Source organism: Apostichopus japonicus, chromosome 4 (assembly GCF_037975245.1).
Source record: "Apostichopus japonicus isolate 1M-3 chromosome 4, ASM3797524v1, whole genome shotgun sequence".
Classification (NCBI taxonomy): Eukaryota; Metazoa; Echinodermata; class Holothuroidea; order Aspidochirotida; family Stichopodidae; genus Apostichopus; species Apostichopus japonicus.
Window position 1 is genome coordinate 4,089,636 of NC_092564.1, and position 19,217 is coordinate 4,108,852.

Below are 19,217 nucleotides of genomic sequence, written 5' to 3' on the forward strand. Positions count from 1 at the left end.
ATTGAATTTGTTTGAATAATTTATAAAGTTAGATGAAACTGCGCTCTCTCTTACTCTATTGCTTCTTCTTTCAAAAGAGTGTCCGACAGGGATGTTCGGTGAAGGCTGTTCTGAAACGTGTCTCTGTCAGAACCAGGGCAATTGCGACTCTGTTACAGGATATTGTGAATGCAGACCAGGTACAAGGGGCAGGTATTGCGATGAGGGTGAGTTGATCTCATTAATATTAAATTCTCATTGAGCTTTAATATGTACAGCATAGAAAAGGAAGTTGAACCTTTTAATGCCCCTATCACTCTTCCCTCCAGAAGCAAACACAATTGTCGCTATCATCCAACATGTTTACGTTTAGGTGGTATGCTCATTGTGCACAATGATGTTGAGTGAATGATAGTGCTTAGATAATAGATCTAACAGTTTATCAACTCTACCGAGTGCTACTTCCAATGATTCCACAATTGATCGAGCTGAAATACCTCACAGAGTTTCGAGTGAATGGTAATGAGAGAGCTTGATTCAATAGAGTCCATTTAATTCATCCTCGCTCACAAATGTTTCAGTCAAAGCCAAATAGATAAAGTTGTGGTGTGCACTTCATTATTTGAAACGAAACTTAGCTAATCAAGCTAATTTCTCATAAAGTCCTGGGATGTGTTTCGCATTTTAGATTTTAAATAAAGAATCATCCAATTGTAACTTGTTAGAAGGGTTGCAATGAAGGATCAAATGTTCAGCAAGACATAGGATACAAACAGATTTGATAGTTTTACCAAATAATTACTTCTGTGCAATGTCGTAGTTTGTAATTGCTTGACATTTTAATGCCCCTTGTCAGCATGTCCACCTGGTTACTATGGCGATGAGTGTGCCTACGAATGCAATTGTGACAATGGAGCTACTTGTGCTGCCTATGATGGGGAATGCATCTGCCCAGACGGTTTTACTGGACTATTTTGTGACGAAGGTAAAATTCCTCATTCAATAGTTGTCTCCCTATTTTTATCAGTGTTAAGTGGCAGCCAAACTGCTAATTTGTTCTAAATTCTTAGCACATTGGTAAAAACATATGAATCAGACATATTTTAGATGAAACAACATATGTCAGTCGAAATGACAGTAAGCTTAATGACTTCAAATGTTATGATCTGTAGACTACAACTCATATAGTTGCCCAAGTGATAATCACAATAATTGACTGTGCCACTCTTTTGAGCGCCTCTGTTCTCACAAGCATTAATATATTGCATTAATAGCTGATACTATCAAAGATACAAAATGTAATGGTATTACTCTAGAGTGCTTGTTAAACAAAGCATCAAAGGGACTTGTCTTTTCAAAATGCATTCTTAATCTTCTTTAAGATAGCCCTCACCATATGCCATTTCTTTGTGAAACTTAGCCAATGTTATATTGATACAGAATGATACAAGAAGCCTCAACCAAACTAATGGCTACATTTCATATTTTGAACAGATCTTACAACTTTCTCATCATGTTCAATTACAACCATAAAAACATCTTCTCTCTTTTTCCATCATGTGTGTTTAAGTATGCACATTAGGGTATTATGGAAAGGATTGCGATTCTGTGTGTAATTGCTCAATGAATGGCACTGTGGTATGCGACCATGTTACTGGTTGTCAGTGTGAAGTTGGATATATAGGTGTGCAATGTGAACGACGTAAGTTAATATTCCTTTCAAATATTTGCTCCGTTATTTTTAATATGATAGATCGCAAAATGTACGTTATGTGGAACCAACGCCCTCCAAAAACTGGATAGACATTGTCTTCACAATATCCAATGCCAAAAATGTAAGATCAATATTCGGTTGCCTAAATATTAAATGAGACATGATCATAACTTATCCAGTCATATCCTTGCTGGGATAGAAATGATAATGTTTCTGTGTTATATAATGCATTATTCAACTCTTTAAGTGATTCAGATTAGTTCTTTTCATTTCAAAATTAAAATGAAATAACTATAATCCGTTCTTCTTTGGATGTACAGTTGTAACTAATGTTCAATGCAACTAACTAACAATGTTCTGTGTGAATGTTTTCAATTAGCTAACAACAATAAAGAACTGATTTTACCTTTGTATTAAATTCATATTGCGTACTCTCATCTTTTTTATATATTTAATTAGTAAGTTAACGTAGTATTGGAAAGTTTTATGAATTGTGTATAATATGATGTGAGGTCACCACGTTCTGGTTAACCCACTGGACGGTTCAGAACATATTTAGTTGTTTATATTTGATAAATTATTTGATGGTGGTTGGTGCATAGGACACTTCATATAACAATTATAAAAAACAAGGATTGAAGCAAAAGACATCTGACGTTTGGGTCATGCACACCACAAAGCTGTTTGTATATTTGTCAAAACTGAGTTAATATTTTCAACCTTATCATACCATTTTATGTTTTGAATGAGTTTTTGTTTGCAGTTAAAGGCATTGAAGTGAGTGGAAATCGGACTGTCTTATTGGCAACCCTCATTCCTAGCGTGTTGATGGTATTGATTGCATTGATGGCATTCATTCTATGGAGAATAAAAGGAAACTGGGAAAGGAAAAGAAAACAAACAGATAGCATTAAAAATGGAAAGTGCTTCCAAAGCAACGGTTTGTACTATAACAACAAGCTGAGGATGTAGTTTCTTCGTAATATACTTGATATGAAGAGACGAGCAGTGGCTAGCTGTTTGGGCTGTGATAAAAAAAAACGTAGGGCACAATCTGGGAACCTCTTTTTCTTTGTACGTATTAAATGTCCTTATCTACAAGCAAATGGGAAATCTGTTGTAAATCCTCATGAGGGAAGATTCTGAAGAAATTTAACCGTCTCCAAATAATACTGATAAGCTAAGTTTTAACAACTATTTGTGTTACATGAACCTCAAGCAGTTCATCAGTTTGTTGGCTTCTCTCTGTTATCCATCTGTTTTTATTTGCCAGGTTTTTATATTCTTTTAATGGCATATATAATTACACTCCACCAAAGCAACGATACATTGCTTTATCATGGCTTCCAAGTACAAAACAATCACATGAAGTTGTTATACAATACAGCTTCTATTACTTCACTTGCAAGTTGTTTACTAACAAGAAAATACAACGTACGGTCCCATTTTGACAGTGTAACCACTGAACAGGTTGGGATTAAAACGGTCTCATCATATGAAATTACGTTCACTTATTACTTCATATATGATGTAACTATAGAGAAAGTACATACATTTTCAAAATCCATATATCTTCAACCTTGTGTGAGAGGTGAACAATGTTACAGCTTTAAATACTTTTGAAGATAACCCCATGGGGCTAATGCTCCTCTGATCTTTGTTCTCAACAGCTTTTGTTAATACGGGAGGTGATAATATTTACGATGATGTTCATTAAATATTAATAATTTGCCTGCAGTAAGGCACCATCACTATTCAAGGTAAGTTCTTAAATATTCATCTGACTTTCCATGGTATACTAATAGTTTGTGTGTGTGTTATGTGTGTATATGTATGAACTTATTTTGTATTTAGACGTAATTTTTGTCAAGAATCACCCTCTAAAGTATTTTATAGTTTGTTGTCTTTATAAAGAATGATAGGATTTTCTAAATCATAAAACGTCTATCAAAATCTCCAAAGATTCGTAAATGAAGCGATACTTAATATTTCCTTCCCATCGTATGAAACAGTACATTTCTCGCTAAATATAGATGCAGCCAGGACATTTAAGCCAGAAAGAACTCTTAATCAAATTACAGTTGTATTTACCGCTTCTCGTAATAATATAGTTTCTCTTTTTCTTAGTCTATTAACTCCCAACCCTACCTGGAATTTACTGTAATGGAAAGAATCATTCAGCGCCTGCTTTCCAAAATCGATTGCCTCAGTACCCAGCAGTGACGGTATCATCAGCCTTATCTCTTGAAATATTGAATACGGTGCCGATGATGTCTACAGATTTGCAGAACTCAGATGAAGTATTTTACCCAGAAAGTAGTCCTAGATGTTTTCTATTTTATGTTTGCTTTTGCTTTTTCTTCTTTCTAACTTTAAGCTACTCATTGCTGAATATTATAGTTTCTTCTGAGAAAAATGAAGATCATCTCACAGTCAGAATAAATAGCTTGTTAAGGTTAACATGTATTCGTTGCTTTAATTAATCAAGGTATTGCTTAAATTTTCAGCGTGAACTCCTTGGTAAGCAATATTTTTAGATATCCCATTTCACACAATTAAAGCACCTAAAAGTAAGGTTCGAATGTAAACTATCTGATCTTTAGTTTTAGTCTGAGACTAATGACTACTGGTAAAGCAAAAATTCATAGAACGAATGACTTTCGTGAAAATCGAATTGACAATATATCTGATTTCACAGCTGCAAATTAAACTTTAATGACACCATTTGTCGCACGATTTCCCTATTTCTCTATTTATAACAATAAGACCGCAGAATTGTAGTAGTGGTAAAGTCAACAGCCCTGTATTGACTTTCTGTATAGTAAATCAAAACACTAGATAATTATTTCCGATAATATGAGGTTCTTCTCGATTCTGTAGGTGGAAGAAGATAAAGGAAATCTTGTAGTTTCCTCTTTTCAAAAGCATTGTTGGAAAAGCTGTAAACGTCATGAATTAATGAAAGTTTCGCGTTCTTCTTTTTGAAGAAAGAAAAGCCAACATTTACTCAATCCTTCCTATCTCGTTTGCTGTATTATTTGGCAGCATTCGTCGCCTTTCAGTCAGCATTATATTTGAGAGTGCTATTTATGTATCTTTGCCCTTCCATTAAATCCTTTAATTGCTGTCAAGTGAATTACTGTTATAAACAATATGAGATAAGGTTGTAGTTATTTCATTCGTAAACCTGTCATACAGTGCATGTTCCACAAAATCTTCATACATGCAGAACTACAGATGTGTTAGTGTTAAATTAAGCATTTAATTTTTGCTTTGTTTATTTTTCCATATTTTAATACTAAAATAATTGTTTTCTCAGTTTTGCCATATACACCTCAAGTTAACTTAAGTGAAATTGATGCACATAAGATGAAATTATTGAATTTGCTATAAACATCACAAATGTTAATCAAAGAGAAAAAGAAATGTTGATACTTACAGTATCAGTTCAAGTGAATAAATTACCACTGATTGACAGATTCCATTTTCTCTAATTCAGACGAGTCAAACTGTAAAACCCCAAAGCGGTCCACAAACAGCAATGATAACATTTAAAAAGTAGTAGATGACCTTATTTTGCGCATGGATCATGTTTGGACCATGTCATTCAGCTTAAACTCTGAAACTGAACTAAGGCCATGTCGTACGAATCAAGATCAATTTTAAAACATTCCCATTGCAGGGGCGCAGCGAGGAATTGGCCAAGAGTGGGGCGAAGCGTGTAGGCAAACTATCTAAGCGTAGCGCCATCATGAGTTGGCGCGAAGCGTAATATTTTTTGGGGGGCCGAAATGCCTCCCAGATCGCTGGAAATGGCACTTCCCAGGTGTTGTAAGTTGCATCTTAGCATTTTCTATTTGAAAGTACTAGCGATATCATAAACAAGAAACAAAAATATTCTTGGGGCGGTCGCCCCCTTGCCCCCCCCCCTGGCTACGCGCCTGTTCCATTGCAAGTGTTCCATTCATGTGCCTGCAATGAAACAACTACTAGAGATCACATTGGATCGCACATTCATATCTCCTTATACAACCAGGACTTAAATAAAGTATACCTGACGCTTTGTGTTGTGGGAAGAGTAGCGTGGAACTGATATGAGCCTAATTTCGTCTCGAAATTTGGCAACAAAAGTCATTAAAAACACCTGCATCTCTACAGTTTAGGTAAAACTTCCCCCAAAAAAGGTCATAAGTACAATGAACATAACTTTATTAATCATCTTTATCTTGACATTAAGACTCAACATTTTGACATTAACACAAACACAAACTCAAAAATTGAGAAATTCGGATATTTCAAGATCAACAGTTGATGTTGCTAGACAAAATGTCTAGAAAATAGATAAGGATCGTCGAATGTTTGGTCACTTTGGGGGCTCTGGTCGCTTTTGTAAATTAAAGTTTGCTTTTTAACTTTTTAACCTCCGTGGAGGTTAAAAAGTTCTACAAGTTAGGGTATGAACAGCACGATCCGGATAAAGCAATCCCTACGAAAGAATTCATTATTATACATATCATCAGATGTATTGTATTGTAAACAGATCACACAAGATACACACGGACAGTCCAGAGGAAAACTCACGTATGGCAGATGACTGCTAAAATTTGCATTCGACTCCTATTTGAACGTTTTGCAGCAACGTTTTGAAACGAGGTTCTAGGTCATAGAAGCGAACAGTAAAACATTGTTCTCGTGTTAAAAGTTTAATTAAACTATTTTAGTGTTACCTTCACATCACCTTAGTTTAAGTTAGAACCTATACAGTCTAAGTTCAAAACAATAAAGTGAATATAATGTTACGCGTAACGGGATATATACGGGAAAAAAACTAAAGTCGAACTGAGAGTTACTCTCCGTTTATTTGATTCCGTATTGTGTACCCTTCCAACCACCACCTTTCCCTCTCTGCCCTCTTATCTTACAATTGAGACGGCACATACAAATTACATACCAACGATTGAGAAGAGACAATTAAAGTATGCATAACATACAAAGGCAAGCGGACTGATTGCATGACAAGAGTTGCCATGGTTACATAGCAGTAGATACAACCTGTAACAATAAAGTAAACCAACACATTTTCGCTGCAAGTGTGCAACTATAACAGCACAGAGGTTTGAGTTCAGTTCACTGTAGGTACGATCTGTGACAATTTCAATTATCATTAGTATCTCGGGAACGACATCCGAAAGTTGGATGCAATATTCAACAGGGATGCTGAGAATGTGTGCGTGTTTCATGAGTCAAAAATACACACTGTACTACGGCACTATCATTTTCAGATAAATGAAAGAGGGAAAATTAAAACAATAAAACGAAAGAGTAAATGAAAAAACAAATAGAGGATCTTATATAATTCCACTCCCATGGCCATTCATTTGCACTCGCCCAAATCCATACTATCAGTGTGCAACCCTGGTCATATGAAATTAAAGTTTTTTCACAATTTTTAATTTCATGCACAACTTCAAATATTCATAAAATAAAATTTGGGTCACCGATTATGCGTGGGGTGGACATATCTATCAGCCTAAATTTTCGTGTGATGTGCACTTTGAACAGGTGCATTTGCACACCACCACCCCACCCTTCCACTTTATCATTTCTGGTGCTGCCACTGGTTCATTCGCTTGTAATTTGTTTAGTCTGACCCCACCAGTTTAGACCTGGTGTTTGTTGCATTAACCTATGGATCGAACTGCTACTTATCCAAGTAGCGGTGCCTTATCATGTTCGGAGCAATTTTGGTACGGGTTATGAGATGGCTGGGTTGCTTGTTAATAGCGCTCATTTTTACGTAGTGACGTTTTCACATTTGAAAATTATTGTCATCCATTTTCATTAGATGAACTGTTGCATAAATCAGTTAAGGATTGGTTAAATTACTCTTCCCGCTTCTTGATAATAACTGTGTAAAAAGCAAAAACATCACGAAGTTATTAATGATTCTTTAGTTGTAAGAATTTAAGGTGCATTTTTTATGAAATAATCAATTACTTTTAGACAATATTGAAATAGCTTAATAAAACAATTCATACTATTATTTTCTAATAGGAAAACGATTCCATGTTTTAAACCCATGTGAAATAGTTGTGTCCAACATTTATGAAGAATTTTATATCTTCATATTGTTTACCTTTCAATCTGCTTGTAAATGAAAGGCAAAAACACTTCAAATCTGAATAACCCAACTTTTTCCATGCAATATGTCATTTATCAATTACATGCATTTCATGAATGCACGGCACTTGAGAGAAATTTTAGAACATAGATCGTTTTCCATAGAAGAGGATTCAACCATACTTCACCCATGACATTTACACCCATAAGTTTTAAAATATATACATTTAAAAAACTAGCAGAGGAATGTTTGAAACAATTTTTTTTCCTTGGATGTAGACAGCATCGGTAGCATATCGAGTCACTCTGGCGGCATTGACTGATGATGGCTTCATCATTAGTGCAAAGGCATCTACAGAGGTCATTATGATAGGACCAGATGATGCAAGCTATTGAGTTTGATGTACCTAACAAAGTAAAAATGTAAAAATGTGGTTTGCAACAACGGCAAGTTTGAATAAGAAAATCATCTAATGCAGAAACGCGCATATTCTTCAGCGGAAATGGCTTTTGCTGTGTTATTTAGTAACGTTTTAATCTCTTTGTGATGGCATTTTCTTCTTCTCCCGTTATCGTTTCTTTATCCGTGGAATACATTACAAACGAAATGTGACTAACACAATAATACAAAGATAGAATGATGACTACTGTGCTGTTATTATCATGAGTAACAATGTCACGTAATTCACGCTACACAAGAAGATTAGTCCGTGCTTATTGTTCTTATATACTCAGGGAGCTGCAATTGTTAATCTTATAACATTGCTCAACCATTTACAAAAGCGATACATTATGGACATTACGTCCGACAGCTGAGAACTTACCTTAAATTAAATAGTTTCATATCCGGATTGCTTCTGCATTTTGACGCAAATGCATTTCACAATACACAGCACCAGAAAGATCATGCCAACAAAAATGAGAACTGCTACCAAGATCAACCAAAACAAATCACCACTATCTTTCGTGTCCCCTTGAAAAGAAACGCAATATACTACATTAACAAACCCATACGTTAAATGCTGATAGCTAGGAGAACTGAGTTTGAGGTCAATATTCCTCTACGTATCCAAGTTGGTAACAGTTTGGAGTGAAGTTGAACAAACATGTTACAAGGTGAGTTGGGGAATCTTAATTAAATATCATTGCATATGAATGAAATATTGTAACAGAAAACAAAATTTAATTTAGCTCAAGTCCTAAAGATCCAGAAGAAATGACTATAACGCTATAAACAGTTGGGAATTTATATTTTACAGGAAATGAACATATTTCATAACATACGTGTTTATTAAAACAGAATTCAACAGAAAATGTTGACTGTTAGTGAATAGCAATATTTACTTTACAATCATCACTAATCATATGGTAAACAAAACCTTGATTTTGTACGTCAAACGATTTTACACAGAAAGTCACACATTATCTTTGAAAATCCTCAAAAGTATATACAAAAAGAAACGTTTCTTGCAGTTATGCATAATGTACAAAAAGCATAAATCGATATTGTGCTACCAAAATGCTATGTATAATTAACGAACACAATACTGCCAGGCTTTGATTCATGAATCAACTGGTAAAACATTGATTTAGTAACGATAAACACTTTTCCAAAGGCAGTTGCATATTGTCCCTGCTATAAAATTCGGTGCTGCTAAATTTTCAGTATTGGAGAAATTAAAGGATGCTAGTTCTCATGTTCTGGGATTTAGGAATACTTTTGTTAAATTGATTGAGTAGGCCTACTAATTAAAATATGCGACAAGCCTCATGAAAGATTTTACACACGAAGCAACTGGTAACACAGTTTAGCACCTGCCACAAGTTTGCATACTGCCGCTGCAATGCACCCCTTTTTAAAGATGCCTACATAATTTTAAGAATTATGAAGTATATTAACACAAGAGAACTAATATATCAAATTCTAAAAGCTTGGAAGAAATTCAATAGCAATCACAAACTAACACATACAAGTTTGTGGACAAATTCATTAAGTAAATATTTCAAGGCTAGTACATGGTTAGAAAGAAAATATAATAACTACAAGGACAATTAATGTATCAAAATCTTTCACCAGACAATTCCTTTAAACTATTTAAAAAATCTAGTTACATAAACAAACCTGAAGAGGTATATTGTATTTGAAGTTTTATTACATCAATTGACTGTTCAGAAAGTTCAGTCAAAATAACTCATTCAGACAAGTCCATATACAGAATTGGTCATAGCAAAGATGACCACATGTAATGCAAATTACTCTTGTAAATTGGTCAGATAATTACTTTCACTTGGAAGAAAACAAGATATGACTAACCTTCATTACAATTTACTCCTGTCCTGCCTGCCGGACAAATGCAGACACCTGTAACAAGATCACAAGTTCCGTTGTTTGAGATGCAATCGCTGGGACACTGGTACTGACAGTTGTATCCGTATGTGTGGTTGGTACAATCTTAAAAACAAACAAGACGAGAAAACCTCTTGAACCTGATGCAGTCATTTGAGCTTACCGCTTATTAAAATCATCAGGAGTTTTATTTCAGTTTCCATAATCGAATCTCAAACTCGCTACAGAGATATACCATATGCCTCACTACTTGAAGAAATACAGTATAACAGAACTCTGACGCATCTAAATTTAATTAAATCACTAAAACAACCATAGTGAGACAGTTAATTTCTGCAAATCCTATTTTCCTTCCAAGTTGGCTTCATTTCGATCATAATAAATACTACACCATGATAACTCATGTACGATGATGATACTAATATTACACCACTAATATAATACTAATATTAAACCACTCCACCATAGTGTTACAAGGAGTGATCATAGGCCTCATTTCTTGAAGAAGAGCAATAAAATAAAACATTGATGCATCTTAATTTGATTGGAGTGCTAAAACAGCCATAGTGAGACAGCTAACTTCTATACAGATCATCGGCAGTAACTTAATAGTGATGCAGCTCAATTTGGAAACATTAGCTTTGTGATGATTTCCTTGTCAACCATTAACCAACAGATTTACAGATTAAAAAACTAAATTATACTAATGCACTAAATAATTCTTTTTTTGTAGTTTGATTCTGCTTCTTGACTGTTTCATAACTTTGAGACAAAATTATTATAATAATTTAAGAATGCCAATTAAAATTGAAACCAATTTCTCGCAAGTACTGCTGTTCTAGCTAAGACAGTTTACAGAACAATCAGACCAAAGTTTCCCGTGGGCTATTCTATTGAATGAAAGGGCAATATCAAGTTATTTTAAAAATCATACATAACCAAAACCAGAGAGCACTAAAATGATCGCCAAAGTGTTGCACATGGACTGACTGTTTATTATATATAGTAAAATAATTCAGGGCACATTTTATATCATGTAGACAGCTGGATACAAATAGTCGATTATTACAAAACGGTACATCGAATAACTCAAATACTCAAAATTTAAAGAGGTTATGAAATGGAAAATGTTCATGTCTTGGAATGGTTTATCTACATTACTGCAACACCACCCATGCACAACTTTCCGTAAATACGGCTTCAAACGCCAGAAATTCGCTGTCAAAGTATTCCCTAGAGACCTCTCGAGCTGCTACTCGTAAAAAAAAAGCAAAGCTGCCCACCGCAATTCATCTGACGTCATCAAAGGAACCATTTCAGCCAAAGCCGACTCCCCGCTGTTATACCAATACTGCGTTATACAGTTTACTACATTTAACCACAACACTCTTCTCATCAATTGAAAATGTCTTCTCCCGAATCTTCGATTCCGAGGAAATAGGACTTCACCTCTCAGGACATTCGTAAGCTTTGATGAAAATTATTTTCTTGGGGAAGAAGAGGAGGAAATAGTTTCGAGGGTGATGAAGATATTATCGGTGTTTTTCCCTATCAATTGAGCCCCTTGCAGAAGAATTGTAAAACGATCCCGTTGGCCGAGACGCGTCGCTGCCGATCGAAGTCCCCGAGCAGAACGGTTGGACAACCCTGAACCGAAACTGGTCGGTTGAGCATAAACAAAACCACCTCTATTAAGACCATCATATGATTTAAATTATCTCGAATGTCGATGATCCTGCTACTTAGATTCGTAGCGAAGCTTCTAGAATTTTGTGTCTTACAGTGCAAGGAAAATGTGACATTCTGTACAGTGCAAGTGCAACCATAGTACTAGTAGTGGTAACATGGGGTCTAGACCTAACTAATAGACGTTGTATAACGGACTAGCCCGTGTAATTGTATCATCCAACTGTTACGTTAAATCACAACACAACGCCAGTTTTACCACAAAAGAAAACTTGCAGATCTAGTATTGATTGTTCTAAAACCAATTGAGTGGCTTTAAGTTTTGTGCAAACTATTAGGTAACCCCCAAAAAATCGTCATTTGCTGCATCAAGGAGGCCTAGGCTATGGTCATAACAAGTAATTTGGCAACAGTATAGGCCTACGGGCACTCGTAACGTTGTGTATGTATAGTGTGTTGAACGAGACGTGTTCAAATTCTTCGATTTCTGTTATCTTTTGGAAAAGCTTGCAGTGGAAATCCGTCTTTACTTGTGGTGGAGCAGCCTGAGACCACATATCGGCTTGGCATATTAAAAGTTACGAGATAAATTTACGTAAAAAGAAAATTCCAAACACCAAATCTAAATTATTACGGAGCACTGCAACAGTGTTATGTTGTGTGTTCTCAGACGTTTAAGAATGTATTACCGTAAATACAAAAACTTTTAGAAAGTATTTATTACCCTCGAATTTTCGATCGTTTCTTCCTCGAGGATGCAAGCTTCGTTTGACACAAATTGGGTATCATTGGAACGCTACGAGTGTACAGAATACGATGATAAATATTTTTTTCCATTTCATAACCTCTTTAATGTGTAAATATAAAAGTAAATGATGACATCACACTGGATTAGGCTGGGCAAACACTGCCGAGCTCTAGGCAACCCATATCAACTTGATCATATTATTATTATTATTTACCTAAAAGATAGGGAATTAGTGAGTAATTAAATGGATAACGTAGAGGAATACTTATTTTTGGCTAATGAAAGAAGAACACATACTTAGCATCCTGGTAAAATTTTTACATTGTATATTTAAGATATGGATAGCTTACATTGTCACAGTTTGCACCATAAACTGCATGTAAAGTAAACAGGTGAGATGTCATAATTGCACTACGACTACAAACAGTTGTGTTTTCTATTATTTTATCACTTTATCGTTTTGACCTTGGACTCAAACTTAGCTTTAAGGGATGTGAACTTAAAAATACCGTAATAAATGTAGTGTTTTCAGATGTAAATGCATCCCGATTTTCAAGTCGAAATTTAATGAACAAAAACATAAAATAACTTTTTCAGTGTGCATCTATGACATCACACCTGCTGCTTCAAGTTTCCTTTTGGTAACTTCAAATGTTGGTTTATCGAAAACCATACACGGGAATTGAATGCAAATGCGTTCCTCTTTCGTCAGCTATACATTAGTATTGCTCTTGTCTTTCATTTTTATTAAATGTCAGGTTCTGATTCATTTCTTACCCTAAGCTTTTGCTATATTAAGGTTAATCCTTTGCAAGCAAAATTTGACACTGACTCACATACGAATAACTTTACATTATAAAAGAAACAGTTTTAGTGAATGAAAAAAATACTATGACATAGAAAAAAGTTCTAAATGAAACAAAATTTTCCAATAAATAGTCAGATAATTACTTCTCACTAAGAAGGAAAACAGGAGATAACTCACCTTCGTCACAGATAACTCCAGTCTTACCAGCTTGACAAATACAACTGCCTGTTTCAGGATGACAAGTTTTATCGGTGGAGAGGCAATCGCTGGGGCACTGGTACTGGCAGTTGTATCCGTAAGTCCCACCGGGGCAATCTAATCAAAAAGTGGACAAGTAGAAAAAATCTGTTGAACATGTTACGATCATTGTAATTTAGCCTTTTTTCAAGTAATTTTCATTTTAACCATAGCAATTCTTAACAAAGGTAGAAAGATATATGATACTTTAAATATCAATCACATTGTAAAACATTGGCCTAGGTTGAGTTAAATGGTGAAAAAGAAATTGAAAAAAAAATTAGTGGAACTTATGACAAAGTTAACAATTTTGTATGTCTTGGCTTTACTTCTGTTACGATGATATGAACAATCAAAGTTGGAAATCTCATTAATCCAACTTGCATCATTAAAGGAAACCGAAATCCAACCATCATCCTTGGTGTATTTGATGGAGATAACTGTCATGATCAATTTCCATTAAAAGCTATGGAAAGTCTTATTCCACATCAGAGATATCACAGGTTTACCATTTCTTGACTTAAAGGACTAAGTCTGATAGTTCTAAATATGACATCATCGAGTCACATGTGCTTGAATATTTTTATGTTTCCCAGTAGTGGAGATGAGTTTTGCAAATGCTGAATCTAAAAATATTGCACCTCTTAACATGACATAATGAAAGCTGGTGCTAGTGTCTACACTGTTAACATTCTAAGGTGACAATATGTTGGGATAGACAAAGAGAAAATTAAAATGTTTCAGAACCTAATGGCACTAGGGCATCACATATTTAGGTCCCAGACACAACTTTTACAATACGATATCTCCCATACAAAACAATATTTTTCTTTAGCTGTTTTGAAGAGACAGTTGTTCTTCACAAAGATTGTTGTCATACGTGCCTCAGATGATAATTGCGTTTGTGTCTCTTTTAATTGCAAGTTAGATTTTTAATGTTTAACAGAAGACGCAAGCGAGATACACTGTGGTATTTCCTTAGCAAACATTTATGAATTATTCCACCGATTAGAACAAAGAGGTGGTTGGACATCCTACCAATACATAGTCATATCGTCAGTTTGTTACAATGTTCTTCAGTGCAGAAGCTTAAATCTAACAATTCTGTGTTACTGGTACTACAGACAGTCTTAGCTGTCATCCAAAGAAAAATATCATGATTTAATTCTTGTCATCAGAAGAAAATCATTTAACATGAAATTTAGTGTAAACTACTTACAGTTTTCACAATGAACGCCAGTAAAACCAGGAGGACAAATACACTTTCCTGTTGTAGAATGACAAGAGCCCTCATTCTCACACGAACATCGATCCTTGCAGGTGTCTCCCCAAAATCCATTTTCACAAGGACTGTTACAAAGCACGCCAACGAAATTAGGCTTACACTGACATTTGCCCTCCACGATAGTGCACCCTGTTGCCTCTACACAGTAATCACAAGTTAGACCACAGTTTCTTCCAAACGTACCATTCTGAAAAATTATGGACGTATATTCTTCATCATTATAAAGATTTATTGGATTCAAAAAGTAGTGCTACTCACAATGTCATTTCGAGTTTGATTATCCTTCTCTCCAAACAATCCGCCAAGTTTTTAAGATGGCAAATGATCAAACAGAGACAATCTCCAATATTTCTTTAATGAAGGTGATTCGTTCCCTAAACATAACTACTTTATTGTCATATGCAAAGGGAAAATTAGTATACTTCATAAGTTTACTTTTTTGATATTCTATTGAATGGGAATATGCCTAGTCAAACTCGAGATATATTGTAATGTGATTTTAGTATTGAACAGCAAAAAAGAGACAAATCTACAGTTTTATTCCTCTTTAAGCAACTTGAAGTAAACAGAGTAAAACCTGAGTAACATCAGATTGTTTGTAAATTAGAACTTTATATCTTTCCCATTAGGCCTTAATAAATATAAGCACAACATAGGGCATAAATAAACATTGCTCATTACACGATTGTCAAATTATGTATTTAATATCAACAGAAATATTTAATCGTACTTGTAAGGAAATCTTGATGTTTATGTATTTTTCAAATCTAAATATTTCAGTGAAGGAACCAAGATACGAACACACCTTTGTACCAAAACATCTATTCCGTGTACAACTGTCCAAAAACATGCTGGTTATTAACCTAACCGCTCTCCGTCCACTTTGCCTTGCAATCCCTCAACAAAGATTACAAGCCTTACCACACAAGGTTCTGAGCAGGTATGTCCAATATACCCAATGTCGCATTTGCAGCTTCCGGTGATTCGATCACATGACTGGGCATTTACGCATGAGCACGTCTCATTACAACCCGGGCCGAAACTGTCGGCTGGACAAGATTCTGTACAGTGAAATCCCTGCCATCCTGAAACCAGAAGAATATGCAGGACAGTTTGGTATCAACACACTTAACAGAACCAGGAACTTGAATAGATTTACATTGATTATATGGTATTTTTACTTCATATTCTGAAGTGTAAACCAACAAATACAACTACGCAAACAGGTCAATTTTAATAATTTCTTCTCGATTATATGTGATGGACAATAATCACGTGACTATTGTAAATGAATTGCAGTTCGACGGAGGGACAGTTTGAAGAGCTTAACGTGGTTTCAACTCTGGTGTATAACAGGTGCGTATCCAGGGGGGGCGTTGGGGGCGCGCGCCCCCCGGGTAAGAAAAAGAGGAGAGAAAAAAAAGAGAAGAAAAAAGGAAAAAAGAGGGGGGAAAGAGGAGGAGGAGAGGAAGGAAGGGAAAAGAAAAAGAAGAAAGAGAGAAGAAGGAGAAAAGGAGGGAGTAAAAGAAAAACATGAAGACACCGGGAAGAGAAAGAGGAACAGTGACATCATTACAGCGCTGAAGGGTAGCCAGTGACGGATCAATGATTTCGTAAAAGTGTGCCTCACCCTACCCCTTACACCGACAACTCCATTTTTTTGACGTTTCCATTTTCCTCTCTCACTAATGATCTATATATATACTATATATGGTCTATCATAACGCGTGTGTAGAATTGTGCTATGAAACCAACTGTGGCTGGCCTCGAACTCGACCGTGTCGTCGGGGAACATGACGCATTTTGGGATGGGGACGACCGCCCCCCCCCCCATTCAGCATTTTTTTAAATGATATCGCTAAGTAATTTCAAAATAGAAAGTGCTTAAAGGCCTGGGAAGTGTCATTTCCAGCGATCTGGGAGACATTTTCGGCCAAATTTGCTTGTACGCTTCGCGCTAACAAATGGTCCTGGATAGTGCCATTTCCAGCGATCTGGGAGGCATTTTCGGCCAAAATTTTCTTGTACGCTTCGCGCCAACCTGTAGTGGCGCTACGCTTAGATAATTTGCCTACAGGCTTCTCCTCTCCCTTGGCAAATTCCTCGCTACGCGCCTGTTCGAATTTGTAACACAAACAGCAGATATCACATCATATCAGTGAGCATGAAAATGGCGTTCCAGGATGAAAATCCTCAAAACTGTCCGACTTGCCTGAAAAAATAACCAAAAATTTTCGCGTTCAACGTGTCAATGTCAATATCATATAAGCAAGCATCGGTTATTACATCGCATGCCATCATGTACCGAACGGTCCGTTAAAATTGCGCAGTATACCGCGGGATGCTAATGTAAACAACGACATGTCTCATGTAGATGTATAAAAAGCATGGAGGTCCAATTATGTCAAAAGTTTCTTTTACATTAGTAATGGCGAATTAGGGGCTGCACCCCCGCTGCGCAGTGGCGGAGCGTCCATACGGTCAGGGGGCGGATGCGCCCCCTGACGGACTCAAATGGACTGCTGGCGCCATTTTCAGCTCTTTACCACTTTTTACTTATTCTAGATTATTGACTTTCTTATTGCGCTCTCATCTACTTATTGACATTTGTCACATTTTGTTGGTGTAATTTGGCGATGACACCCTATTCTTCGTTTATCTGCAAATTAGCCAGGCCCTGAAAGGGTCATTTCCGGCGATCTAGGGAGTATCTTTACTCAAAGTTTGTCTGTGCGCTACGCGCCAACCAGTGGTGGCGCTCCGCTTAGATAGTGTCGAAAGCGCCCCTACAGACCATTCTCGCCCCTCCTGACCAATACCCCTAGCTCCGCCACTGCCGCCGCGGCTCCTACGCCTATGTGTGTAGTGTTCGGTTTCGGAAATATCTGCTATTTTTTCATTTCCTTCAACCAAGTTTTATAATAGCCGTTATAAGAGGTTCAATATTTGTACAACAATAAATTAACTGTGTCTGAATTTTCGAAAATTTCTGACCAACATTCTGCATCACACTTCCCTCTACTCGTGCAATTTTGACCGATCTGTTAGGGGTTGAAGGTAGTTTTTCTATATTGGTTGTCCATAGATGAAATTGTGTACAACATTATGGGTATGTTTTGAAGTCAGTTTATTCACGAGAAATGTGAATTTTCAAATTCTGAACAAATTTGGGGCTTAAAACCTTGAAAAGTGGGGCTAACGGGTATTGTGGGCCGCGACGTAGAATCACCTACAAAAGCAAAGACCCACAGGACATGCGATCAGGTCGAACATGACGTGTGCCGGGTTGACAATCTTCAAAAAGGTTATGGATGGAAAAAAAACTATTAGGAAATACTTGGTTCTCAGGCCAAAAGTGTACATCTGGTTGGTCATTTCAAGCCCGAGAAGTGCCGTTTCCGGTGATCTGGGGGGGGGGGTATATCAAAACCAGAAATTTTCTTGTACGCTGCGCGCCAACCGATGGTGGCGCTCCGCTTAGATAGTAATTCGCGCCCCCCGGGTTAGAAAATCCTGGATACGCGCCTGTATAAACAAGTTTTTGGGTGGTAATGTATATAAACATGAACCGTAAGAACAGTTAACAAAGAATGTTTCCCTCGAAATATATCAGCTGCGTCAGTTTTACGAAAAACATAGGATTCATTATTTCTGTCCTCAAACTGTACGCATAAAAAGGGCTAATGACACCTTCAAACATGAATATGTATAATACGTTGATTATCTTGAAGACACAATGATATAAAGGCAAACTAACCAGGCGAGCAGACACATATGCCATCGATGTGATCACAAGTTGCATTATGTTGACACTGACAAGTCCGGTTACAACCGTATCCATACGTCCCTTCTGGACAACGTTCAACACAACTGTGAAACAACGAATTCAGAAATTTCAACGTCATTACCAATTTCCAGTTTTGAGTAATTGTCCAAGCAGGTTCTAAAGAAGAATTTGGAAGGGAGTATAATTCTCTGACCATGCTATGTTAGGGATAATGGCATATTAATGACGATTCCATCTATTATATAATAATAATGGATTGTCGGGTATATTTTTTATTCTTCAAACATAGGGGTACTGAGAGAAGAGTTTTAGAATATTTACTTACAGGGGACCTCTGAATCCAGCAGTGCAATTACAGGCACCAGTAACTGGATCGCAGGCAGCTCCATTCTCACACTGACAATCAAACAGGCAGCCAGGCCCATATTTGTTCCACGTACAGCTATCCCCACAATCCGACCCTGAGTCGAATGCAAAGAAAGAAACTCACTAAAAATGAAGATTCT

At 36.3% G+C, this 19,217-nt stretch overlaps 2 protein-coding genes across 6 annotated transcripts in view; one reads left to right on the top strand and one right to left on the bottom strand.

Annotated features, from left to right (window-relative positions):
• The window catches only part of LOC139966190 (uncharacterized), a 27,785-nt gene extending 22,615 nt beyond the window's left edge, over positions 1-5,170 (top strand). Inside the window, exons 17-22 of the mRNA XM_071968974.1 lie at positions 78-206; positions 836-964; positions 1,550-1,681; positions 2,457-2,633; positions 3,364-3,453; positions 3,821-5,170. Of these exons, the coding sequence (XP_071825075.1) occupies positions 78-206; positions 836-964; positions 1,550-1,681; positions 2,457-2,633; positions 3,364-3,410 (614 nt within the window). The 3' untranslated portion in view covers positions 3,411-3,453; positions 3,821-5,170. The remainder of the gene's footprint in view (positions 1-77; positions 207-835; positions 965-1,549; positions 1,682-2,456; positions 2,634-3,363; positions 3,454-3,820) is intronic.
• Positions 5,171-6,442: 1,272 nt separating this feature from the next.
• LOC139966194 (uncharacterized) overlaps positions 6,443-19,217 on the bottom strand; it is a 30,566-nt gene continuing 17,791 nt past the window's right edge. For 4 of the 5 annotated variants that reach the window (XM_071968991.1, XM_071968987.1, XM_071968988.1 and 1 more), the window contains exons 6-13: positions 19,037-19,172; positions 18,682-18,794; positions 15,846-16,009; positions 14,859-15,111; positions 13,580-13,717; positions 10,128-10,265; positions 8,638-8,786; positions 6,443-7,601 (exon numbers count right to left, since the gene is read on the bottom strand). In XM_071968991.1, coding sequence (XP_071825092.1) covers positions 8,644-8,786; positions 10,128-10,265; positions 13,580-13,717; positions 14,859-15,111; positions 15,846-16,009; positions 18,682-18,794; positions 19,037-19,172 — 1,085 coding nt within the window. In that variant the 3' untranslated portion in view covers positions 6,443-7,601; positions 8,638-8,643. Of the gene's footprint in view, positions 8,221-8,637; positions 8,787-10,127; positions 10,266-13,579; positions 13,718-14,858; positions 15,112-15,845; positions 16,010-18,681; positions 18,795-19,036; positions 19,173-19,217 lie in introns of all 5 variants that reach the window. The other variant, XM_071968989.1, reaches the window with a different exon arrangement.